Source organism: Rhynchophorus ferrugineus, unplaced genomic scaffold (genome assembly GCF_030347505.1).
Source record: "Rhynchophorus ferrugineus isolate W39M unplaced genomic scaffold, kcgeb_rfMv2 rfM1, whole genome shotgun sequence".
Taxonomy (NCBI): Eukaryota; Metazoa; Arthropoda; class Insecta; order Coleoptera; family Curculionidae; genus Rhynchophorus; species Rhynchophorus ferrugineus.
The window spans coordinates 63,398,388-63,426,099 of record NW_027472580.1 but is presented as its reverse complement, the minus strand read 5'-3'; the positions used below and the strand labels follow the sequence as shown (position 1 = coordinate 63,426,099).

The 27,712-nt window shown below is 28.9% G+C and overlaps 1 protein-coding gene and 2 long non-coding RNA genes across 3 annotated transcripts in view; 1 reads left to right on the top strand and 2 right to left on the bottom strand.

The window, feature by feature from the left end:
• LOC143199428 (uncharacterized) overlaps window positions 1-26,873 on the bottom strand; it is a 120,478-nt gene extending 93,605 nt beyond the window's left edge. Inside the window, exon 1 of the mRNA XM_076409278.1 lies at window positions 26,426-26,873. Coding sequence (XP_076265393.1) covers window positions 26,426-26,492 — 67 coding nt within the window. The 5' untranslated portion in view covers window positions 26,493-26,873. The remainder of the gene's footprint in view (window positions 1-26,425) is intronic.
• On the bottom strand, window positions 1,330-5,326 carry LOC143201727 (uncharacterized). The gene is made up of 2 exons (XR_013006989.1): window positions 5,157-5,326; window positions 1,330-5,008 (listed from the first exon to the last, which is right to left on the bottom strand). It is a non-coding gene; the product is annotated as an uncharacterized LOC143201727 (long non-coding RNA).
• LOC143201552 (uncharacterized) lies at window positions 2,062-16,711 on the top strand. Its single transcript, XR_013006971.1, has 3 exons — window positions 2,062-2,166; window positions 16,413-16,513; window positions 16,571-16,711. It is a non-coding gene; the product is annotated as an uncharacterized LOC143201552 (long non-coding RNA).
• Window positions 26,874-27,712: the final 839 nt, after the last annotated feature.

Below are 27,712 nucleotides of genomic sequence, written 5' to 3'. Positions count from 1 at the left end.
ATCTTCTGTATACGGCCGATTTGCCCACCACAAAAATAACTACTGTGGCAACATACGCAAACGACACAGCAATCTTGGCATCTCATGAAGATCCGGTCACAGCATCAATAAACCTACAAACCCATCTGGATCAAATACAATTATGGTTGAAGAGATGGCGCATTAAAGTCAATGAAACAAAATCCACCCATGTAACGTTTACCCTGCGTAGAAGAACATGTCCACCAGTGAATATCAATCATTGTCAACTCCCCCAAGCAGAGCAAGTTAAATATCTTGGTATGCACTTAGATCGACACCTAACATGGAAGAAGCACATACTCTATAAACGAAAACAACTTCGACTGAAATTATATCAAATGTATTGGCTCATCGGGCGCAAGTCCAAGTTATCATTAGATACAAGGTGTTGCTGTATGAGTCTATACTCAATCCTATTTGGTCATATGGAATCCAACTATGGGGTACCGCTAGCAAATATATCCATCATTCAACGGTTCCAAAATAAAGTGTTGCGTGCCATTGTTGATGCTCCGTACTATATTTCAAATAAAGTGATACAACGCGATATTCTTCTAGAACCTATAATGAGTGTAATTCAACGTGTTTGTGTGAAGTACTTCGAATGAGTGTCATACATCCATATGTACCCGCTAATCAGCTAAATATGCGATGTGATAGTGAAGTGCGTAGACTAAAACGTTTAACACCACCTGATCTGATTACTAGACATATACAAACTTTAGAATAAGCTTTAGAATAATAATAATTAATTAAGATAATATTTTATACAGGAGATCGCTTATTGAAGTGATTTTTTGCATGCCATGTAAATATAATATAGACATAAGAAATACTTATTGCATATAGGGCAGATTGTGGAATCACAAAGAATAAAAAAAAATTAATCATATCACTATAAATTATGAAAAATGTCAATAGTCATAAGTCTAATATAATAGTAATAAAATGCATAATTAATAACTATAATAATTGCTTAAATATTGTATTTAACATTTGTTAATGAATTTTCCCGATTTAGTATGAAAATTCATTAATTTTCATTTTTATTTTATTTATTGTATTGTTTATGTTATTACCTGTTGTCTACATTTATAAAACAATGATTATAATAGCAAAAAATAACAGGAGTAATCCGGGAGCCAATAGTTTAGATATCAAATTACCGTCCAAATTATAATTCATTATTGTATTGAGTTAGTCTTTAAAGTATATATAAAATTTAACTTATAACAGCTAAGTAATTTTCAGTAAACTGAAATTAATTTAATTAGTTATAAGAAAGCATCTAATTATTATATCTTCCATCATTAACTTACCCTTTAATATGCGTATTCATAATATAGGCAAATTATATCGGTAGATGAAGAGCTTTTACCTAAAACAAAAATAAATCATTACAAACAAAATTTGAAACAACGCAATTTATAAAATTAATAGACTTAATATGATTCTTACAATATTTTTTTTTGTAATGTAACAATTTTAAATAGTTCTCTTATTACGGTATATCTTGGTTAAAGTTAGATGGCAAATCCGATTGGATTTTTTATGAGATTTGTTTAAATAAACTAGAAAATATAAACTTTTCGCAAATAATATGTTATTGACTGTTTGTAATTTGAAAACTGCTGCTAAAATATTAATTATTTATATATTCTCAAAATTCCGTCCTAAAATTTAAATACTTTACAGCCTAGTATATATTACAAACATACCATACTATAAAAATAGATATAACTGCATTCGTTGATTTAGGAAATACATTTGGCAGAATAAGAAATAAAATACTATAGGTAATAGTAAAACAAAGAAGAGTATCTAACGAAATTGTAAGAACAAAAAAATTCTATTTGAATATTATTATTATTATTATTTTTAAATTATTCAAAAAATATTTGAGATAAATACATATGCAGTCATTGCAGACAACATGAAATCAAGCACCTTCATAATCATAATAATATAATAAATAATATGCTAATAAATAATATAATAATAAAATGCTTCAGGCAAACATAATCTGGGAAGTATGGACGGCGAGGAGAAAAACATGCTCTGGTCTCTGGAGAAATAGAGATAAATTCATCAGGAAGATATTGCAGAAGAGGACAAAAATCCTGACCGGGGAACATCGAAATATCTGTAAATATACTAAAATTAGAATCAAATTAAACCTGCCTTATCATAGAAGTTAGCAACTCCTGATTTAGCAAATCAGATAGTATCATAAAAAAATGTGAAATGTTGTTGTTCATTCGATTCAAAAATATACTCATTTAAAACAAATGGCTTTCTAATTTAGCCTAAAATGAAATTAATTATAATTTATAAATATTTTGCTTAACAACTCATAAATTATAGGCCGTTACTGAGTGTCTTGATCCATCCATGAGAATATCATCAACTTTTATTAAATCAACAATTACCGTACTTATTATGATCTTTTTAGTAACCTTGAACAGATCAGAAACGAACGACAACAGGCCAAGAATTTGGGTTATTAGTTGGCGTAATAAAACGTAACTGTTGACCATCTGCCGCAAAACTATTATAGATAATTTATAAAATACAAATAGAAATAATAAGAGTTAAAACTAAATACTGTTATTCTGATAACACCCAGTACCATATATATAAATACATATATATTCTCCCGAGCTAGTTACTTGATCCAATTCGTCTCTTTTTATTATTAGTTAAATAAATTAAATTAATGTATAAATTTAATAATGAAAATGCACCGCGTAAGGAATAATAATAATTATAATTTTAAGATTAAAAAAATAGTTGTAAAAAATATTTTGAAATAAAACATCGTTTGTGTTATACTTTAAAGTCTCCTTTTTGCCAACTAGAGTTTATTTGAACTAGAGCTACTGCTTAACGTGAGCTCACATTACGGTCACCGGCATTAACACTACCGACTGGCGAGCAACCAAGTTAGAAATTATCTTAGTAGACATCCGGTTTTACCCATCCTGGTTATTGACGTAATGGCATGAGATCATTTTCCTGGTCGGATTTTGCACACTTAGCTTGTGGATAATCACATTTATAAACAAATCCAAACATAAATGTACGACCATGCCCCAGTAGGATTCGAACCATCCACTATCGCAACAGTAGAAGGACAGTCCTGTTGCCTTGACCATTGAGCCAACCAAGCCAACATAAAACATATTATTCAATTGTTGATTAAATTTCTGGATAAGCCTTCTATGTATTCTTATATTCGGTTTTAATTTTCTTCATTGACTTAGAGTGATATAGTCGAAGCTACCGAGTTTAGGCAATAGCCAAAAATCCAAAGGAACTAAACTAGCTGATGGAACATTATACTAATGTCAAAGACAATATTTATCAGCTTATAACCGAAGTATGATCTTATGAACTTTTGAAACTTGGACATATACAAGCTTAGAAGCTACAGAAATTCACTATAGACTAAATTATCTGTTAAAACTTTTCTGTTGAAATAAAATATTAGAATATTATAAGAAACGCTTAAAGGGAGTAACCTTTAAAAACTGTAATTAAATGAGCACAAAACACAAGACTGAAAAACATTAGGAAAAGCTTATGAAACGTAATATGTAAAAATAATTAAATGTTCTACATTAATAAAACTGGAAACGTAACTGTGCAAATATATTACTGAAAAATCGTTGCTCTTATGAAGCCTTTCTCCCATATGTGGCTGAATTTTATTACATCAATTATCTACCTTGTCCTCTTTTATAGACTTTTCTTCATAGACCTTAACTTTTTTGTCATATATCAACCCAAACAATACCAATGAAGATTTACGACATCATGAGTCAAAAATTAAATTACTGTTATTAAATTTCTTTTATAAAATGTACTCAGCCATTTTCTCTTGTTTAATTCTTCTAACAAGCGTATTTAACATACATTTCCGTTAGAAGATATTGAAGCCGACCCTGGCAAGCCATAAACGATTTGAAAGTAATTATATGAACCTTACATAAGATCAATATGTTCGCGTGTTATCCAACTGAGCGTACTTTTTCAAAAAGACCACAAGAGGGAAAAGACACACTACGAAAGTGAAAATAAACCAGCGCAAAAATTCAACAATAACTCGACACGCCTTGCGTAATACCGATCGCACAAAAAATTATTTCGTCATTCAATCGATCCTCGATGACCGGGCTAATTATTTCAGATTTTTTTCTCTCTTATTCTTATTCCAGTATATTTTCGTGGAGCCGGGAGGGAGGGGTGTAATTTATAGATATGTCGTAACTATACCGGCGTAGATTGAAAATAGAAAGTTATACTATCTGTATAGATGCGGATAGTGTGGGAGATATAAATGTTTGAACATTCTTGAACATAATAATACATATATTATAATATATATTTTCCTTTAAAGTATAACTAATGCAACGTGTCTTTTTAAAAGATAAAATATTTGATCATAATTGATTGATCATAATAACATCAAATTAGTGATTTTATCGTGATATGTTCATATAATTGAAAAATGTTTTTTAATCGCAGAGCGACCCACTAGATCCAGGAGTGAATCTAAACCAATATCGAATTCTCATAACACGCACAAAAAATTTATCAAAATGGGCCCAATCATTTAAACAGAGTTCAGTGACGTTCACACGGACAGAAGAACTCATTGACATATGTAGTTGATACAAGTGGACATCATTTTCTATATCTTTTTGACGATAGGATGGATAACCATTGATATTAGTGATAATATCAGTCATAAATAGTTTGGGAAAAGTTTCGTTCAATTTCAATTATCCATACATGGCGCCGTCATATTCATGTACTGCATGGACCATGAATCACATTAGTAATAATGTCAAGCAACTCTTTAATTAATATTTCTGTCTGGAATTTCCACAGAAATAATTTCAACAATTTCTTCTGAACTCATTTTATCGACCAATCAATTTAAAATACGCTCATGTAGCAAACCTCGTATTGAACAGAATATAGCCTGTAATGTGTTTCACCAAATATCGAGTGATGTGTATTCAAGTTCATCAACGACTTCAATTTTTGTTTGAATACGCGTGCAATAATATCATGGTAATATTTGACCTGGCCACAAGAAAATTTTAATTTCATGTCAATTGAGATTGCACATAAATATGATAAACAGATCTAGTAGACCGTATTCACACACAAAAGTCATGGCGTCTTGAATATATTCAAGCATCATTGCAAAGCATCATAAGAACGATAATTTTCTTGATACATAACACGGGGCAAATTATCCATTTTATCCGTAAAGCTATAAAATAAAATAAAAAACTCTTAATTATATATAGAACAGTAAGACCAAAAAAGGTAAAATGAATTTAATACTTTAACATTAATATCATTTTCACCTTCCGTGTTCCACATTTCTATCATATCTGTCATATATTTAAGGAAAATTTAAATGTATTAAAATAATTATAAAATTGAAATGGGATATGTTTTTTATATTTTGTTTTTTCCTCTATAAGAAATATATTCCCACTACTCTTTAAATATATTTATTAACTGTATTAAAGAATTCGAATAATAACAAATTATTTACGCCATTACATTAGTTTAGTACCCACTCACAATAAATCAAGTACATGGATAGATAAATCAAATAATTACATGAAAACCAAAAGGCCAAAAGAACAAAAGGATTATTCATATTAATTTTCAGATATATCCCAGTTTCTTAAAAAGAACGCACTTTACTACAATACCAAGATACTCAATAAGATATAGAAAAGCACAAAATCTTATCTCATTTCTATTGAAAGCTTGTCCGATTGATATCTAACTAATTAAATGACGAGCAATCGAATTTGCATTAATATCAATGAAACAAGATTTTGATTCTAAAACTAAACAGCTGTTGGTATCAACATATTTGATATAGAATATACAAATTTGTCCACAAACGCGATATGTTAAATATATTAGAATTAAGAAAATAGTAGTATTTTTGGGTAAGCATATTAGATCATTCAATGTGATTACGAATTTTTATATAGCTCGGTTTTAGTAAAAAAGAAAACGCTGTGGTGTTTTAAACTTTCACCATAATTATAGTGCTACGGAAGTTAATATCTATTTAAACTTGTAATAAACGAAAAACTCGCCGAATAATATAAAATCATACGAGCATTTCCATTTAGCAAATATTAAACATCATTAAGATAATTAACAGGAACTGTAACTTTTAATTACTATAGCTCAAATTTTCAATATTTTAACTGTTATATATTTCAGTATATGTTTTATATATACTTATCTATACTTTAAATAAATGATTTTTTAATTATAAATCAATCTCATTATTAACAACTAAAATATATCTGGACATGCACTCGGACCACTGTCCTCGATACTGAGAATAAACTACGACTCACCATTACCACAACTTCTCTCATTTATATCAACTTTACGTTATACTTCTACAAGCAATGAATGTTCATCAACGGCATTCAGCCCAAAACTCGAAAATAATTTGGTAGAATCAGTAAAATAACCAGTAATTTCAACCTGAGGCCTGCTTATTAAGTTAATCAACATTTTCTCAATTACGATTTTTTTTATTTTTGTCCCTTTTAGACGTTATTCTTCTTTAACTATTTTTATGGAGTAATTTAATTCCAGTTACAGTCATATCTATTTATATAAATGGAGCGACAAAAGATGTGAAGATTTTAATCCAATCCAGATCCCCATTTTAGAAGTAAATAATGAAAAACTTGCCAAAGTAAATTTTTATATAAATACAGGAAAGATTGTGGTTTATATTTTGATCCAAATGCGTGTAGGTGTGGAAGAGCATTGCTTAAGAAAAAAGTTATTCATAGATATAATTTATAAAATTTGCAACAAGGTAAAGAGTATACCTTTATTATAAATGGGTAGTAATTAGACAATTCATTTTCAATGCAATTAGACTTTTGTATTTAAAATAAATGAAAGAGTTTTGAAAATGTTCACGAAAATCAAATGTATAACAGCTCTTCTACATGTTTTCATTAAATATTAAGAAAATTAATTATTAAGAAAGAAGATTTAATTATAAAGAATATTAAGAATTGTTGTCTTTGTTAAACCTTTGCAAATAAATATGTAGGCATAACATAAATATGTACTGACTCATAAAATGAATAAACAGTAAATACATAATAAATTACATAAATAAACTCCAAGCACATATAGTATCTAATCGTGGTAACATATTATCCTAATAAATATAATTCTTTTATACAAATGTATGTTACTGAACTCCTCCCAAATCGCTCAGCCAATTTTAATGATTTTCTTGCATATGCTTAAATGGGCTCCAGGATGATAAGTTTCATACTTATAGTTCTATAGGTAGTGCTGCGAGAGACTTTTAGAATTTTTTTTGATATTTAATTTTTTTAAATTATTCTGATATAAAAACATAATACCTCTCCCACCGCTTCCAAATTTTGGAATGAAAAAATTGGCATTTCTTTGGCATAAATAATGTATTTCGGCAACAAAACAAATAAATACTATGAGATCATCACAATTACAAATTTACGTCATGGCATCCAATTAGCGAGATCCAATATCCAAAGAAAATGCCCAATGTTCGACCTGGTGCAGTTGGTCGAGTCTCCTAGCAGTCATACCCGTCTAAACATAATTCAGCAATATTAAAATGAAATGGTATTCGCAAGACAATGATATACGAAGAAATTTGCCAGATATATAGTTACAGCAAATAAAAAAGGTTATTGATCAGAAATAATCAAATAATAATTTGTAAAAATTGTAATTAATTAATAATGACCATGTTGAGCTACCATGACAAATCAAGGTGATAGTCGTCAATTTACCGTCATAAATTGAAGCAGCGACAGAAAAATGCATAATTATCTTTACAGATAACCAATCGATTATGCGCGCCAAAGCTATTTATTAATTGTGCATAAATGAAGTATTTTTAAATGGCATTTGTCGTGATGAAATCCGCTGCTTACGTAAAACCATAAGAACATTATGTAAACGTAAAAATCTTAGAAGAAAAACATCAAGGTAAAATGAATAGGAAATAGATAGGTTATAGCGTTTATGTTATATAATAATTTCCTTCTCCTAAAAAAAATCTATTTATATGGTCATCAGCTATTTAGTTAGAGCTATTAATATATATTATATATTTATATAACTAAGTAACATAAACAAGGCTTTATAGTTTGAAATATATTTTATTATTCAATACAATCTCTAGTTAATGATCACTATGTTAAAGTGACTCAATTTACCGTTTACTGATCATGACTGCTCTTTTAATTGATAAATTCACTCGCTGAAGATATAATTCGGAAAACTCTCGAAAACGTTCCTACGTACAAGATATCGCTATTATCACTAGTTAAAATATTAATTAAAAAAATCCCATTACAAAGGAGTTCTCCAAAGGAAACATACCAAATTCACACATTGTAACCCTTTTAATAATTGTAAACTATAGTCGTTAACAGCCAACGCAGCAATGAGGTCGAATATACTGCTAAATGCAGTTTGTAAAAATGTAATATTCGTTTTAAGCTCGGAGCAGATTTTTCCTTCTCATCTTACTAGTTAATAACAGACAGGATGCCGTCTGATACGTCGGAAAATGTCAGTTTCTAAATCGGTTTATAAAATTCGATTTATGCTGGCACAGGTCGACACTGTTGCCAAATGTCTGCGATATTCTATTGTAAACCAGAAGTTAAAAGTAATGGGGCAACATTGCAACATTGGCTTTGCATGTGCATTAGCGGTTTCATTGGAGAGAATATATATTTTTGTGAAAGTGTCACCCACTGTAGCTTCCCGAAAGCCAAACCAAACTAACATATTGATCACACATCTTAATGAGATTCCTAGGCCTTCTACCCAATCATTCTCGGTTATCTTAATCGATTAATCTACGATTTACTAAGCCATTAAAAAATAAAAAATCAAATATAAGAAAACTATCTCTTCTAGAATACAAAATTGAATTAAATAAGTTATTTAGTATATAGAGTATTAGTTAAGAATAAAAGTGATGACCCTGAACAGCTTTATAATTAAATGAAAACCATTGTACATTTTCCTAATTCCTAAACAAATCCTTATATTAAAAAAAATTAATTATGGAAAAGATAATGATACAATAACTTAAAATGTTACTTGGGTCACTGTTTTGTTCGGTATTTTTATTGACCTTAGATGGACAGATATGCACCAAATGCATAGGGTTTTAGAAGTAAATATCACCATCAAAAATTTAATGTTATACTGTTCTATAAAAATAAATAAATGTAAAAAAATTATAAAATGATTTTATTATAATTATCACAATAATTACAATATGCTACTTTAATCACCAAAAAGTTACCAAATTATGATTTTTACATCCTTGGTGCTTTCTGGGATCTCTTGGCCTATATTAGAAAAAGAATAACCGTTATTTATAAATTTTTAAATGCCCACAGTCACTGCTTCTTACAAGATAATTTACTTATTTGGTGTATGCAACTTATTTCAAATTATCAACAAAATGTTTAAATAAATTTTAAGTAATATTTATTAAACAAGCAAATATACGAATTCTATTTTCTATGAATTATAGTACATGCATACAATATTTTATGATTGCTGTAGTACCGTCAATATTAGATAAAATATATTTAAATTAACTTGTATTATTACTAACGCAAAATATAAAATATATTGTAAACATTATGTATGAATGCATAGTGTTTAGTATATGTTAATTAGTAATTTTTTGTTCAGTTAATACTAACGTTCCCAATAGATTTTGATATATGAGACTTACCAATGTCAGATATTTGCTATTAAATGATATGATATTTAGTATTAAATTACTTAATAATAATAAAATTAATTAAATGCCAAATCAGGACAATACGGCAAGTTATTCATTAAGTCATATTCAACATGGCGAAACATATATTAAAACTCTAAAAATTATTCAAACTAATATTTGAATAAGATTTTGAAATAAACCAAAATATTTTACCAGAAGATATTACATTACAAAATTCTGTGAACTAATTCATGTCTACGTAGACATGTTCGCATTTGTACATTAACTTCAGTATAAGTTCTACAATTAAGACAGATCTTAAATTGTAAAAAGGTTGCTCCATCAACACATCTGAAATTCATTCAAAATTGATTGAAATGAAATCAAATGAAGTGAAATAAGAAAACAATAGTGGAATAATATAAAATCAAGATGAAAAATGTCAGAAAATCGAAACAGTTACCTTATTCTATTAAGTCAATAATTTTCGTTTAGTCACTATATAACGGCATCTAAATGTCCATAATTCAAATTCGATAATTATATCATACGTGTGCTTTAAATCATAATAAACTTGGTCAGACTTATTCTGCGTGTCTTTCAAAGAACTAGTTTGATCAACTTCTTATGTAACATAATTTCGTTTCCAAATAAATTATAGAAACATGGCGTAAGTATATAACAATAAATATATCCAATACATGTATATAAAACTAATATTTTAAATTAAGATTATTATTAAGATATTAATAAATTAAGATTATATTAATACCACTAATAGTTGTTTCACTTTTTAATAGCTATTTGTATCCTTGTTAAACTTGATTGAATACAGTATTAATATTTTTATATTAAATATATATTTTTAATTAAAATTAAATTAATCTTTGTGAATGTAAACATAAATTTGAAAAATTAAAACCAATTTCTCATAAACTCCATCAAAAAGCTAGTCAAACTATTTCTATTATTAAGCGTTACTTTTTATTACTGAATTGTAATTTTACACTATCCCGATTGATAACGCTTAATCTGACTGAATAGTTTACTCTTGAATAACGCTTGCTCTTACTAACGCTTACTCTTAATTTCTCCAAAATAGAATTAAAATACTAAAAAGATAAGAAAAGGTATTAACAGCGGTATAAAGGATTATTATTTTTTATAAGGTGTTTCCCAAAGCTAATGATTCTTAGAAGTTTGTAATAAATATTTATTATAGAATATAAATTCTTAAAAATGTTTTATTTATAACAATATAAGTGATAAATTCAAATAAATTAGAATTTAAATAATAAATTTATTGAATGAAAATGAGTATATGAACCAAATTAAACATCTCCAGCAGTAATTAATAAGAATTACTAAAATCCTAAATGACAAAAAGTTTCCATTATAAAGAAATAGTTTTCAAATCACTAAACCAATAGTTAAATACCAATTAAACATTTGATCCTCTATCATAACTCTTTACCACCAAAATTTGTAGCAGATTTTACCCTCTAAATATCTTTTTTTAACAAAACAACACCATAACTTAGTAGAAAATAACAAAAACGATATTTCCTGTATATAAATTTATAGCACGTTTATGTCAACGTGGACATAACAAAGGGGATATGTTGTTAACAAATGAAATTTTCATAATTAAAACAAATGTATACGTGTTTTAAAACAACTATTTAATTTCATGGTTGACGAGGTTTACGTTTATCTTGCTAAATAATAATTTACCCACAATGACACTAAGAAAGAAAGTCTCAGAAAAAAGTTATTTTACTTAATGAAGCAAATGTTATGTAATAAAAAACTCATGTTCTTTTAAAAGACTGTTTTTTATATTCTTGAAGTAATCAAGTATCAGATATTTGTTAATAACTGCTAATAATTATTTGTTAAATTCAAAAAAATTATTTGTATTATAAATATATTAATGGATTATTTGGAATAATGTTAAACTAATAATATTGGCTCAACTATTTTAACTTAGATATTAATAAATTCCTTTATATTATTAGTATGTAATGTTTGTGCATGGATAATTTTGTACCAAATCATCTTTTTTTTGTTGTGTTCATTATTGTTACGATAGACAAAAAAATTAAAATAGCATATGGAAAATCTTCTGTCCGTATGTATTTAAATGAACTTTTAAAGGGTTGGATAATTTTAATGATTTTTTTTGTGTGTTATTATGTGAAGAATGATTTAGATTCAAAGCCGGACCCGGAAGGGGGCGCTGCAATAGTGTTCCAGAATAATTTTTTAAAAACATTTTTAAATTACAAAAGTATATCACTAATCTTATAGTATTTATCATCTTATAGTATTTGTTTTATTGTCGAAATAATTAATCCATCAAAACAAAAAGCTAATGTTCGGACAGAACATCCTCTGTTAGGTCCGTTATTTATTATATAACTATTATTTGTAATTAGAAAATTAATTTTGTCATGAATGTCAATGTCATTCAACTTGACAAAGTGCATTCAATGTTACTGAATCTAATGCTGGGTCTATGTGACTATATAAACATATAGACAAAGTAACAATATAATAATCAAATTTAAATAAATGTATTCTGATCGTTTTTCACTTTAAAAATATATTTATTGATAACAATTGGTACAATATGTATTAATCCAAAGATTTTCTATCATGTTCTAAATCTTGTTCCCATCTGTCTGGAAACATGGCGCTGCCTTGATGATTATTTTTGTACTTCTTCAGCCTTTCGAAACTGCCAGCGAAACCATGCTGTATGTAGTGTTAATAGAGATTTTCTTCCAATTAGCCAATACATTTTCCTACTTCAGTTCCTTCCTTTTCATGTTTACAAAATTAATTCGGAAATACTTGCCCATGAACAGACAGCCTTTCGTTAATTTTAATTTTACAGATTTGGGTCCTATTATTTATATTGTCACTGCCCTGTTGTAATTTTCATGTGGTCTCTTCGCTCTTGCCTCCGATAGCAAGCAGCACAGTGTTGTGGCCAAAGGTATCCATCGTGACATTTTTCATTTGTGGTATGTCCCAATACACTTTCTTGTGGTACACCTGCTTTAGCTTTTTTTACTGTAAAATAGGCTTCCGCTTGTTTGACTCTAAACATTCTGGCTGTAATGTAAAATTTTAATAGTTCAGTTGTGTTGTTTCGGTAACATTTTCTGTAACTTATGAACAAGGTCGCCCATACCATACCTTATGAAGGCTTGTTCTATATCTAAGAATATAGCTGAATATACTTTTTTAATTTTATAGGCTTTTTCAATTATATCTATTATTCCATTTCATCAATTTCAACAAACAAGCTATATATTTTTAAAAAACTTCTTTAATTAAAAAATTTATTTAATTCATTTATATTAAATGTTGGAATGAGACAAACTAAACTCAAATAAAAATAGTGCTGAAGATCTCGACTTCAAGAATTTTTTGTAGTAGCTATATTATCAATAATTTTACTTTTAAAACATTTTTTAATTCCCACAACTATATAAAAATGCTTTAAATTACATTCAGTTTTTTTGTTATGTATATTGCAAATTAACTTATTATTTAACATCTATGCCTAATCAATGTTTTTAACTTGTTCGAAACTGTCTTAAAATTAATCAAATTCGATTCAAAGAAAAAATGCATTTTTAAGAGAAAGTTAATTTATTTTAAAAAAACGATACATTACAACAACAGTAAGAAATAAGTAACTGATTTTTCAGTTTGCTAACAGAATGACTAAATATTCAGTACTATTAAGATACTATGTAAAAATATGCTTACAAAAAACACTTCATATATTAAAATTTTGTTAGTGTAATAGTCTTGGATCATTTAACCATTTTTCCATTGGTTAATTCATTCATTATTGTGCCAAATTCGATACTTTTCTTAAATTAGAGATTTTAATCATTGACATCATAAAGCTTTGAAATTTTTAAACCTCAAATGAATTTCTTGTAAAATATTTCAACTAAAAATCATATTAATTTTTTTTTAAATTTTAGTTTAAGAAGTTTAAGAAGAATATTAAGAATATTCATATCACAAAATTTACACATATGTCACAACACAAATCATATACTACAGTAAAAAGTTCAGTTTTTCATTAACTCTTTCTCGTAATATTTTTTGTTTAATAACCATATTACAATTTGGATCTAATTGTCTATAATTGACGATTAAAAATCCATGTTATTTCCGGGTTATTAATCTAATATTCATAGTATTCGTATCAATTTTGTTGTAGACTGGCCATCCGTATAATGAATTCAGCTCAGTAGTTTTCAAAACTTAAGGAAAAAAGTCTGTTTTAAGAGAAAGTTAATTTATCGTTAAAATTACTCGTTACAACAATAACAGAAAAAAAAGAAGGATCGGATCCATTCACTTTATTTTCGTGCTTCAACAGTCAATGCTACACGAAATGTGCTCGCCTTGTTATTATTGTGCTTTATAATGCACCAATAAACCGAACAATGTTCTAGTAGGTTGTTTCGAAACGAAGGTATGTGACGTAACCTCAAGGCCAAAATGCAAAGGATATTTCACCATAAAAAGTCTAGATATTAGATCGGGTTCTTGTAAAGTCAGACCTCAAGCGGTAATGTGAGATAAATTTATTCTGCTGTCCTTAAGAATGAATTAAGTTGAATTATTAGCATTAACATTAATATATTCCTTATTACTAATGTACATATACTTAAACAAAAACTTAAACTGTACAGGGTAATTTTATGATCTCAAATCAGATATTCTCTATAATCAGTTATTAAGACATTGATTGCTCAAATATCAAGTCATCAAGATAGATAACATTAATCTGCTTTATCTCTTTCAATAATTCTACACATTTTTATAGAAATTCCTTTTCGTAATTATGTAATTAATTCCACTTGTATTCCCTCAAATAACATAAACTTTACAGAAACCAAATATATATTTGAAGCCATTCCTTAAATTCTACGAAAAAATTATGATCATTGAAAAGTCAATCAAACTCGTATCATGGATGATAAACATAATAAAACTCGGAAGCCATAAAAGTTGGCAGCCAGGTAATCTTTTTCCTTTTTTATACATTCTCTTATTTTTGTAATTCCGTTGATAACGTTTTACATCATCAGTTTACCATACTTCAATATAATTGTGCTGATTACCTAATAAACTAACCACTTCAGATTAGAACAATGAACATCATCGGCCTCCATATGGTCAGATAATGTTTTGCCTTTTTTATCCATTCACTTATTTTTGCCATTTTTTTATATGTTCTGCATCATCAGCTTACCACTCATAATTGTGTTTATATTTAATATGCCTAAACTAAACACTTCAAATCCATTTTCAAACTATTCCCTCACTTGAGCTATATTTTCCCCAATATAGAGCAATATTTGATTACACGAGTTTTATTCTGGATTTTTTCAAATGAAAGGTAACGTTACTAAAACCTCAATAGCCAATGCCGATTGACATAATATACTAATATACTATTGTCATACTATTTTTCATAACCCGAAATGTATCTAAAATTTGATTATATCAAAATATTTTTATTGATGATATTCTATACCTATTGATGTACTATTTATAATCCATTTTTTTAGCTTATTGGAACAGAAAATAGAAAAAGTGTCTCTAGGGAGATATATAGTCTTACGTTAGCATGAAGTAGAAAAAGACTTGATTGGTTTTTTCCACTGATCTGTTATTCAATATTTTCATAAAGAGTTTCTTTTTAGATATTATTCCAGTAGATTTGATCTGACCTTCTCTTCAAATTGATGATGACTGAGTTTACGCTAAAGTTAGCATTGTAAATCCATGTTTTATTCACTGTAGCACTTCCATCCATCAATTCCAGTAAATAATTAAATTTAAAATTTATCGTTTATTAAAATTTACATTAGCATAAACTAGCATTTGCATTAGATTAGAGATTATGTTGAAGTTATCCTCTTATTAATTCTTCATAACATGCTAGAAAGCATTTAACACTTAACCTTGTTTATTTCCAAATCAAATAGCTAGAGCCAATGCTCATTCATGCTTAATATACTAACTTAATAATTGCAGATCTAATTTTACATACAGCTTTCGTTTCTTCTTTCAAGTTATTGAAAACCTATAAACCAAACGTGATTGAAAATAATATAAAGTTGATGTAAAATAGAACTATATTTTTATAAAAATATACTTCTATTTCAAAATACATCAAAAACAGTGAGACTATTTTACACGTTATTACTAATATTAATTATTTGTTGTAGACCATAGAGTATATATAGAGGTTTTACCTAAATAGGCAAAATCGAGGAAATGTTTTGCTTGGTCCAACCGACCAATGCTTGCTCTCAGGCCACTTTTTTATTGGTTCATTTTAATTTCCTTACAAAAGCATTTGAGTGGCCAGTTTCTATAACCCGATCGTTTGTTTCTTTGGTTTGTTTAGGACGCCATTTTTATGTGTCTGACATTGAATAGTATCAGCATTTTTGTGCCTTAATTATAATCACGATTATTTGATTATAATGTATCTCCATTCTCAAAACTGTTCCAGTGTATGTACGGAAATAAAAAAAACGTTGTTTTCCTAGGAAGAGGGAACCCAAGTTAGCTAGATTAAGAATGCGTGTCCGCAACTTAGCATTGCTTTTCCTGGTACGTATACAATTATTTATATAGAGCATTTGTACTCATATACATTGTTATTTACAGGAATACAACAGAAGAAATCTTGAAAATATTACCCACCCTTTAAAACCAAAAAGTGTCCAAATTGGGTGGTGGCAAAATTACATTAAAAGTAAATGTGATTATACTACATGAAACGTTTTAGTTACCCCTTAAAATGTTGCTTGTAAAGTGCCGTCAATTAAAAACTTCATTATTTTCAAGAGGTTCATTTACTTAAAATAAATGTATATTGATTAAGATATTTATAATTAATATTTTGACTTAAGGCTCCTTAACCGAGATAACCTTTTCAACAAACATTTTAAAAAATACATCAATACAAAATGAAATAATACAATTTGTAGATCAACAAGATGAGCTTGATTTTATAGACAAGAGGTTATCATGCTTGTTTTATTATTTTGTTAATAGATCCTTAAACTGTCTCTTGAACTCCTCGATTTTACCATAATAAAAGCACAGTAGTAATTTTGATGTGAATTTGATGTAGAATGTGCCGTCAGGGGTTGGTCACGTGATGCGTATGAAGTCATCGACCAATGAAATGCTTTCCTGTTAAAATATCTTCTTTACAGATGTCTGTAATGGTAATTTAAACTAACTAATAAAATTCAGCGAAATGACGTTCTCAGCACCTTCCTGCTGAGACCCCGCAAAACAATTCTGAAATTATTTGTATTCAGTTAACACTCTATTTATTACTCTATGTTGTAGACTTAATATCAATGATATTTCATATAAACGTTGTCAAAAGAGGTTTTCTCTCGTGGATAAACTTATTACATCTGCTTGATGACGAAGCTCTTAATAGACATATTATATAACTATGATTCGGTTTATAAGAAACTATTTAGCAATAAAACCTCCTTTTCTAAAATGATAAGCAATAGGTCATTCACTTTTATATTCAAAGTACCAGACATACGTTATCGAGACTGACACAGACATACATATGTTGTTTAAAGCATAGTATAAAGATTTATACAGGCTTGTTATTTTATTTATTAAATGTAAAATAATTAATTTTAATTATTCAAATAGAACATATTTTTTCATTACGTGAATATACCATAAGTTTTATTTAAATATTATGTCAACTCTAAGACTACAGATTGAAAATAACGATAAAAATAATAGTTTAAAACAGTGACAAATAAATTATTTAATATATTACGCGAATATAGCATTTAACTAGCACAACATTTATATGCGAAATGGGTAACTAAAAGTCAAAAGTCAAGATAAATGTCAAAACTACAGAATCTATTATAAGTTTTGTTACATAAAGATGGTTAAATAACACATGAATTGGAATAATTCGATTACACCGTGTAACAATATGTAATAACTGGACAAAGTAATTTTCACAAAGCTCCCTTTAAGTCAGCTTCTTTACCGTAATAAGAGTTTTACGAAGACCAAAACAAGTGATGGTCAGGTGAGGGAACAATATCCGGGTTTCATGATAGATGCATCAAAACTTCCCAGACAATTTCACTCAATTTTTACATAGTCACTATAATAAAAACGTGTCTGGTTTCACTTTGACGTAATGGAAGCTTACACGTTTTCTATTGATCAATTCTGACAGTCATTTAATCGTGTTTCAATCACATCAGTTGTTGAGAGTACAGTCGAATTATGATGAATGGTTTGACCACAATCGTTCGACCATTTTTGTTGGCGTCAATGCAGGCTTTACAGCCGTTGAATATCCTTCATACTTCAATCATGGCCTTTTTCCAACATTATTGTTCTACTTGATTCTCTTTGTTGTGGAAGATGCGAAATACGTTCTCCTATGAGGTTTTAATCGGTGTTCTCCGTGGTCCATAATTTATAATTCACATTTAAGAATAACTCCAAAAGAAAATCTATTATTATAGAGGCACATTTTAAGAAACAAACAATTATAAATACAAACTGGGCGTTCAATAATGTAATGTTGCTAATATGGAGATTTGGGTATATTCTATGTAACTTTTCGGCAGCAATAATCATGGATAAATTTTGAATAATGAACACTCATAAATAGGGTCTTCAGATTTTAAAAAATAGTTTATGTAATCACTATAATTATTTTTAACAAACATTATAGGTAAAGTTTTTCTCATAAGCGAATGTATATGTCTCGTTTTTTAATATATTATTTTTATTTAAAATGAATCTGGACCATCAGTACAAGATATTTTAAATTATAAATTGCTGAAAGTTTTCAATTCTTCCTACTAAATTGCGTATAATTAATATGAAAGAATTTAATATTTCAAATTTGAAAGAATCTTATAAAAACCAAAAAACTTCCTAAATACCCTGAAACAAATTAATTATATGAACCAATAAAAACATAAATGAGTTTTATTGTGGTAATTGTTTATTTTTTAAATCAAACATCTTAATGAAATAACTCTGTTCTTATAATAAACAATAGTTGTAGATAGTTTTATTTCTGTAGAAATCGATTCATGCATATTCGAAACGAAACTACCTAACCCACGGTTTCTCTTAAACAATAATTGTTTTTTTTACATTTCACAACAGTACTCAGTTCCAAGTAGTAATGCTAATGATTTTCATACTGATTGAAATTATTTTGTCTATAGACTAAAACTGAAATCTTAATAATAATTAGTATATATTTTTAAACTAATACAAATAAATATTTCTACAAGAATTATTTTATAGAACTTTTATAATCATTTTGTAGACTCGATTAAATAACACTTTAATCAGAATAAAGCTTAAAAATATAAATACAATTTAGCAATAAAATAATTGATGAACGGATGTCATTTTTTTTTAATACTCAAATAATTTCAATAATTCCAAATGAGTCATTTCTTGCCACTGAACACAATTTGATAAAAAATTAAGTTATTAAATATTTTTTTAGCAATTCAGATCATTATTTATTCTAAATGACTATTACATTACTATTAACTCGACTGTTATTTGTAGCTTTTTAACAAATATATATTGCTAATTCGGCTGTTCTTATGTTTCACTTGAAATAAACAGAGTTTATTCATAGAGTTTCCATATTCAAGCAATAAGTTTTTAATTCGTTATCATATAAATTGCATTTTATAAGCCAGTCTTTTAAAGCTAGTATCTCACACATTGAGTTGCTTATGTGGTTACTGATGAGTCAAAAAAGATCACAAAAGTATCAGCTATACGTATATAGACAATCTTCGAAAAAAAAACATTACCTTTATTTTGTTACATAAGAAAATTTATATAAAACAACAATACCACTAATCAAAAAATAAAACCAACTTTATTTTAGTTTTGAGTTTTCCAGCTTAAATAACTATTCCAAAAAACGGCTACTGCTTGGACGAACAGTACTTGATATTGTAAAGGTACGACATAAAAATTCACCATTTGTACTGCAGGCCATACCTTCCAGTTTGTAAGGAGAATATCCATATAAGTGTTTTTGAACGCTTGCTTTATATGGCCTGGTTTTGAATCGTGTATCAGTTCCAGACTAGTTATAAAAACAACCAGAAACATAGGTGCAAACAACAATTGATCACAACACATCTTGCATAATGTGGTTCTTAAATTTCTTTCATGCCCAAATTGTCGTTGGAGTAATATGTACCACGCTGATACAGCTGGACCCTAGAAAATACCGTATATGTCAAATTAGATAAGACATCGAACTTTTATGCAGGATGTACCACTAAAACGCCGCCTAGAAAAGCGAATTCCGCTGTTCGTCGAAAATCATACTGCTTAAAAGTCCTTTTTTCTATTGCCAATTGTGCTAAACAATCTCCGGTTGTCATTAGACTGGCTGTTTGAATGCATTGTACCAAATAAAAGTGATTTTGTAATAAACGTTGATACATTTTGCCAAATGACATTTTTTCACGTCATGTCAGTATCAAACATCACTTTTTTAAATATTTCATATATAATTTAAATAGTATCTTCTATTACCTAACCAGCTTCTGCTATATGATTACGTCATATTTATTGTATATAATATAAATAGAGAAAGAATATATATATTCAAAATAAATAAATATACGTAAATCAGATTATAATAAAATAATTATTAGGACCAGGAATTATTATAATATTTATCAGTGCCATCTGTTAACCATAGTTTTAATGATACTACGGTAAAACCTTGTTTATTATTTACACATAACAGATTAAATGAAAAGTCTCCGGCCTGACACATAGATGGCGCGACTAGAATCAAATTCAAATAAGTTTTTTAGTTAGCTCAAGCTCTCAAAAAATTCGTGTATAAATTTGACAGCTGTCGGGTTATTAGTTTATTAATTATAGGATTTTGAGTGAAGCAATTTTAGTTATTGTGAAAAAAATGGATAAAATGGAATTTCGCGTGTTGATAAAATATTGATTTTTGAGGAAGAAATACAGTTGAAACAAAAACTTGGCTTGATGACAAGTTTCCGGACACTGCCCCAAAAAAATCAACCATCAAGAATTGGTATGCTAAGTTTAGACGTGGTGAAATGAGCACCAAAGACGGTGAACGCAGTGGACCCTCAAAAGAGGTTATTACCGACGAAAACAATAAAAAATCCACAAAATGATTTTGAATGACCGTAAATTGAAATTGAATGAAATAGCAGACACTTTAAAGATATCAACTGAACGTGTACATCATATAATTCACGAATATTTGGGTATGAGAAAGCTCGGTGCAAGGTGAGTGCCGCGCAAGCTCACTTTTGACCAAAAACAACGACGAGTTGATGATTCGGAGCAGTATTTGAAGATGATCAAGCGTAATAAACCTGAGCTTTTGCATCGATATGTGGCAATGAATAAATCATGGCTCAATCATTTCACTTCGAAGTCCAATCGACAGTCATCCCAATGGACTGCACACGATGAAACCGCTCCAAAGCGTGGGAAAACGAAACAGTTGGCTGGCAAGGTTATGGCGTCTATATTTTGGCATGCGTATGGAATAATTTTCATTGACTACCTTGAAAAAGGAAGGACCATCAACAGCGACTATGTCATAGCTTTACTGGGCCGTTTGAAGGACGAAATCGCCGAAAAACAACCGCATTTGAAGAAAAAAATAGTGCTGCCTCATCAAGACAATTAAAGTCACAAGTCACTTAAAACTATAGCAAAAATCCATCCACCGTATTCTCCAGATCTGGCACCCAGCGACTATTTGCTGTTCTCAGATGTCAAAAGAATGCTCGCTGGAAAAATTTCCGTCGAATGAAGAGGTGATCGCCGAAACTGAGGCCTATTTTGAAACAAAGGACAAACCGTACTACAAAAATGGTAACGAAAAGTTGGAGGGTCGCTACAATCAGTGTATCACCCTTAAAGGGAATTATGTTGAATAAAAAATTGGACATACATCCAGACAAAAGCGAACAGAATTTGCGGGCCAGTTAACAAATCAACAGTCACAAAATGTTTGTATGACTTGGTATTTTACTTCTGCTGATTATCCCTTTGAGTCCCCTGAGCCCCTTTGCTTTCCAAATTAAAAACAAACCTTTTCTATGGTATATTAAAATTGGTGCATTGAAAACTTAATCTATTAGGGAAATCTAAAATGTGGAAAGAATATCCCGAAAAGCCATCGACTTGACCAAATCGAAAAAATCACATTCAAGCTTATGTTCTAGTAGAATTAACGAGGACTGATCAAACATGCAGAAATCAACAATACAAATATATAGCAGCAACATAGTCAAACATATAGAGATTTCATCAAACGAAGAGACAAGAGCTGCTGTGGTGGAGTTGAGTGCCTTTTACAGGTATTCTGAAAAACCGCTGCAACCCAAACCTAAATTGTATGACGAATGACATAATAAAATATGCATGCACAGATAATTTTAGTCACATTATCTTACATATTTTAGTGAGTAGACTTTCTTTTTGACATTGACTTCAACCTCACCGGTTACCTCTGATTCTCCTTAGTGCTTCGTTAAGCTTGCTTTTCCTGACTGAAATGGTTATTCCATATCATATTTTATTGAATGTTAGTAAATGTCTAAACACTTATATTAACAAGAGAGCTGGCTGTAGTGAAACCAAACGACACAATTACTTATAAAAGAACAAATAACCGTTTATAAAAGAACAAGTTAACCTTGCTTGAAGGTTTCCCCTATAACTTTTTTACTCTAAACTGCACTACCATTTAATAAAAAAATGTGAATAAATTTACCTAAAAACGTAACAATCCAACAAAATTATTTTGTCTACAAGATATAAATAATATTCCTGTGTTATTAGATGCTGACATATTTTCTGATCATTTTATCATTTTTAAAGGCATTTATTGATAAAAATTGGTACAATATATATTAATCAAAATATTTTCCTTAATTTTCTAAAAATGTTTCCCTTTTCCACGTAGCGATACCGTGTCAAAACAAAAAATGTTGGTTAAGCAGGGATCCAATTATCGATCCATCTTCACACTTCTTCGATACCATTTGCCCGCTAAGTCAGGATGCATCAATCGAATACGCGGTGATCAGAAGGTCTGGTGACTAGCTGACGCTGACGCTGAGTGCGGCAAAACTTTCCTTTCAAGCTGCAATAGTACACTTCTAATATAACGGAGGAAATCATCGACGTTTTTTGACTCCAAAATAACTATCGACAGAGAAAATGAGATGAGAGCTTAATAGTTCAATTCTATTTTATCGGCTTCTAATAGACTCGACCTTTCTGATCCCACCACATGTACAGTAAGACTTGGTCATGGTCACAATACGCCACAGTATGTCAAAACGGTTAAAAATTCTTTCAATTCGATTTTTTTAGATCGCTCCCAACGCATGTAAACGTCTGGAAACACTTGATTCGTCAGCGGCTAAGCTGTATGAAAGTTCTTTAAGAGTTTAAGATGGGTTTCTATTGAATAAGTATTTCAATTCAGTATCTTCGAACTTATTTGGACCTCCAGTCCATTCTTTAGCAGCGCCTCCATAAGCAATAATTAAGCAAAAAATCAAACAACAGAAATGTATCCAAAAACCATCGAATTTAAGAGTTATTGTCACGTTATTGTTACAGTTATTTACATATCATATTTTCACCAATAAATATGGTCAATCAAAACAACTGTAAGAACCTATTAGATCGAACTATCATGGTTATTGTGTCGCATTCAATAACAATTCAATTATTTTCGCTGTAAAAAATCACCAACGTGGCTAAAACGTTAGGTATAAAACTATATCAACTCACAAATAATCTCTAACTTAAAAAATCAAATTAGTGAGTGTTTTAATTGTAATCCCATCCTAACATGGTTACCATCTTTAACAGGACTTTTGGATTATTAAAAATCAATATAAATTTACAAATAATTATAGAATTGTAAATAATAATTTCTTAGTAATACTATGTGGTATCGATGGAGGTAAATAATAATCGGAAAGAACAATATTGCAGAACTTCCCATTTAAGTGTTTCCATTAACATTTTCACAGATTTTTCAGTATATGGCTGAGACCGGTAATATCGCAATATCTCTTCTTGCAATCACCTTGCATTTTCAAAGTAAGGATGATTGTAAATCGTCATAGATACTACTAGAAATAGAATTTACAGGAATATTTGCAAAAATATACCAAGAGTCACAGTTTGTTGGAGTTTATTTAATCATCGTGATGAAAATAGTTTCAGAAGTAAAAGGAGACCTATATTCAGCAATTAATTTTGATGGCTAATTGAAATATTTTAAGATGTTTTTTCCAAATCTCCAAACAAGAAAACAGACAATTTGAAGGCATAGACAAACGAAGTCGTGGACATTTTAATGCTGAAATTATAATAATAATAATAGGTGTTTAGAATAATTAATAAAATTGTATCAAAACTTATTAAAAATCTATATTAAATTATACTTTTAATATAAGGCGTGTTTATGGTGAACTAACTGCGATGAACAAAAAACTCACTGAACAAACTCGATAAACGTTCAGACCGAATGTTTTGATAAATAGTAGCTATTCCTAGAGAATCCTAACTGGTATTCGGTAAACATCCGTAGTGTCCGTCTGATTTTGCTACGTTGCCATTTACCCATTAGTGTTTGACCCTGGTACTGGTAGGAGCTGTTTTTTGTAAGATTAAGAATTTGTTAATTTTTTTGTTGTTTATAATAGTATTTCTTCTTATACTGTTCACATTTTGATTATAAATAGTAGGCAAGAAATCCATTACAAATCATTTAAACTTTTAATAGCCATATGAAGACATTCTATCCAGGGGCGTGTCCATTTAATTTCTATTTTAATTTTTCAAATTGTATTCAATTCTATACCAAATTCATTATATTTTAGGCATCGTAGGTCAAAAATACAGGATGTGTGTTATATAAACCACAATCTTAGGTTCTATGTACACTTTAATGAAAGAAGATTTTACGTTAATCATAGTAAATGAAGGGCAATATGAAATGTTAAAAGAATACAGCCATGAATGTATACGTATATATTCTACACACAGGTTTAATCCATGTCCATTTGTATTGCATTCATTGCTTTTATTCACTAAATTGGGAGAGGGTTTTCAATGCTGTCCTTGCATATCGAAGAATTTCGATAAGGAAACAAAGATATTTTTAGTGCCGTACAGATTATATTATTGAGTAATTTTAGAAATAAATGGATGCTTAACTTTTTATATATTGATCAATAAATTATATTTGTTGTTTTGTTTTCTTTTTTTTCCTTTTAAAATTAAATATGTGTGGTAACATATAATACGTATAAAAAATTATATAATGTAGACAATATACAAACTTCAAATAATACATGTGTAAACCTAATTAAATTTGAACTTGAGTTTCAAGTGAGAATTTAGGTTAATTTGTAAATTCCAAAATATATATTATACTATTCAAGTATACGAATAAGTTACAAGAACTATAACTCCACGACATTTGTCAAACTGTCACTGTCAAACTATCAAACTATCAATTCTTATACATGCATTTTTTCTTCATTTCAAAATAGGCATTATTCCATTTAAAAGCAAACTCAAAATATTCTCTAGATTAAAAGATCTTCAGAATATTGATTAGTTAAGATTAAATATTATTCTGTGTGATATTTTCGAGTGGCGACGAATACCTTTGATATTTAACGAAAACGTACATTAGCAGTAAAAGTATCCAGCCTTGGGAGAAAACTACATTTTACCTCGTTGAGTAATACGCGTCTGAGCTGTTAGTAATTCTGCTATTTTCAATTTATTATTAATTAATTCACAAAAAACAATATAAAAAGATTTTTTAACCATTCAGCATCAAAAGTTTTTGAAATGTTCTATTTTTATTATATAAATATATAATTAAATTTAAATATGCTATATATATCAAACCATTTATTAGCAAGCCTTGAGCAAAAAGTTTGCGTCAAAATAAAGAAAAAATGCCATTTTGTTCCTCGCGGTGAGTGGAAAACATTATATACCTATCAATAACTAACTATAAGGTCATCCAGTATAACAAATTTGACATTAAAAGGCAACAACCACGCCCGGCTATATCTCCACCTCATTTTTTTTTTAATATTCCATTAAATTTTTACATAATAAACAAGGAATTCCATAAATAACATATTAAAAATAGGATCACATTGTATTAAATTTTAATACTTGAAACTACTAATCAAATGTTAAAGTTAATCAATCAATACTCAATTGTGTGCATTCTCAATATATTATAAATAAATGCTGTTGTAAATGTATTTGAAATAAATTTCCAAAATTATTATATATATTAGACAGATTATACAACAAATCAATGATAAATAATATTCATCACTCTAATCGATCAGAAATTGAAATATTTCCTCCAGATTTTTTAAATAGCATATAATATGTTACCTTGTATAAGTTCCAGGACGAATAAAAGAGTAAATAATGTCCCTAAACACCTCCTCGGTTGCAACATGATGAATTTCCAATCTAAAACTCCAATAACAACACCATAAAAATATCACAAACTACAAGTCACACATTATTTAAGGCACTAAGGGCCTCAACTTTATATCCCAGTACTGTCTATTAATTCAATCAGATCTACAGCATAAACAGTCCGAATGTAGAAATCAATAATAAAAAATCCTACTTCGATATCGATCAATATCGAACTCTATGGGCCCAGTATCGATCGAACTTCTGTCAGCGGCAGCGCGAAGGAAATGTACGCGGAACCAACAACAGCCGGTGAATGTCTTCGAGGTTGGCGAAGAACAAGAACTGGTACCCGTCACCTGCTGATATGACCAGGAGGTAGAAAGCTGTTGAACGAGACAGACCTGAGACCAGTGTAATGGTGGCTGGGGCTAAGGAGTGTCGATATATGGTGGGGGTTGCGGGGGATGGGGGAACCATGTTATATTACCAAAAAGTTTTAAAATTATCGGTTATAAGACAACAATTATCATCGCTGGGGATCCATCAGCAAGATCTGTGAAATACATCTTATATGTATATATTAGTTTTATTTCCCTTTTTTATTATTTATCGTTATTTATTTTTACCATTACTGATATCTAATAACATTTCATGTATGAAAATTGTATTACTCCTGAAATTTTCTAATAATTCGTTCTAATAGTTTTAATTGATAAATTACAATTATTGTCACCTCATGCCATCCTAATATTTGTATCATCTATAAACATTACTAAATAAATAAGTTTGGTGCTAATTATAATTAGAAGTAAAGAATGAAAACTTCTCTGAAAAAAGTCTGAAGCGAAAATAAATATTGTGCATGTATGGTGAACATATTTTCACTTTACAAAGGCATTTTACAATGTATGTAATTACAATATACAGGCTATCCAACGTTATTTTGTTCATACGTTATATAAATTTCTGAAGCCAAAACGCGGCAATGTTGTCATATCAACCCTGCGTTTTAGACAGTTTGGCTTTGACATACAACAAAATTCTAATCTAAATAAAATAATTAAACAAAATTACTGTTATCAAATATAATTTATTTTAAAATTATAGTAAATCTAATACATATATTGTCGAAGGACTTAAAATTACAATTAAGTACACAGTTATAATAGTTTGTAGGTTAGGGTTGTTTTTAATTATATTTATATTGAACTATTTTCCATATTACCAAGTTAGATTTCTAGGCGCATTTGTAGT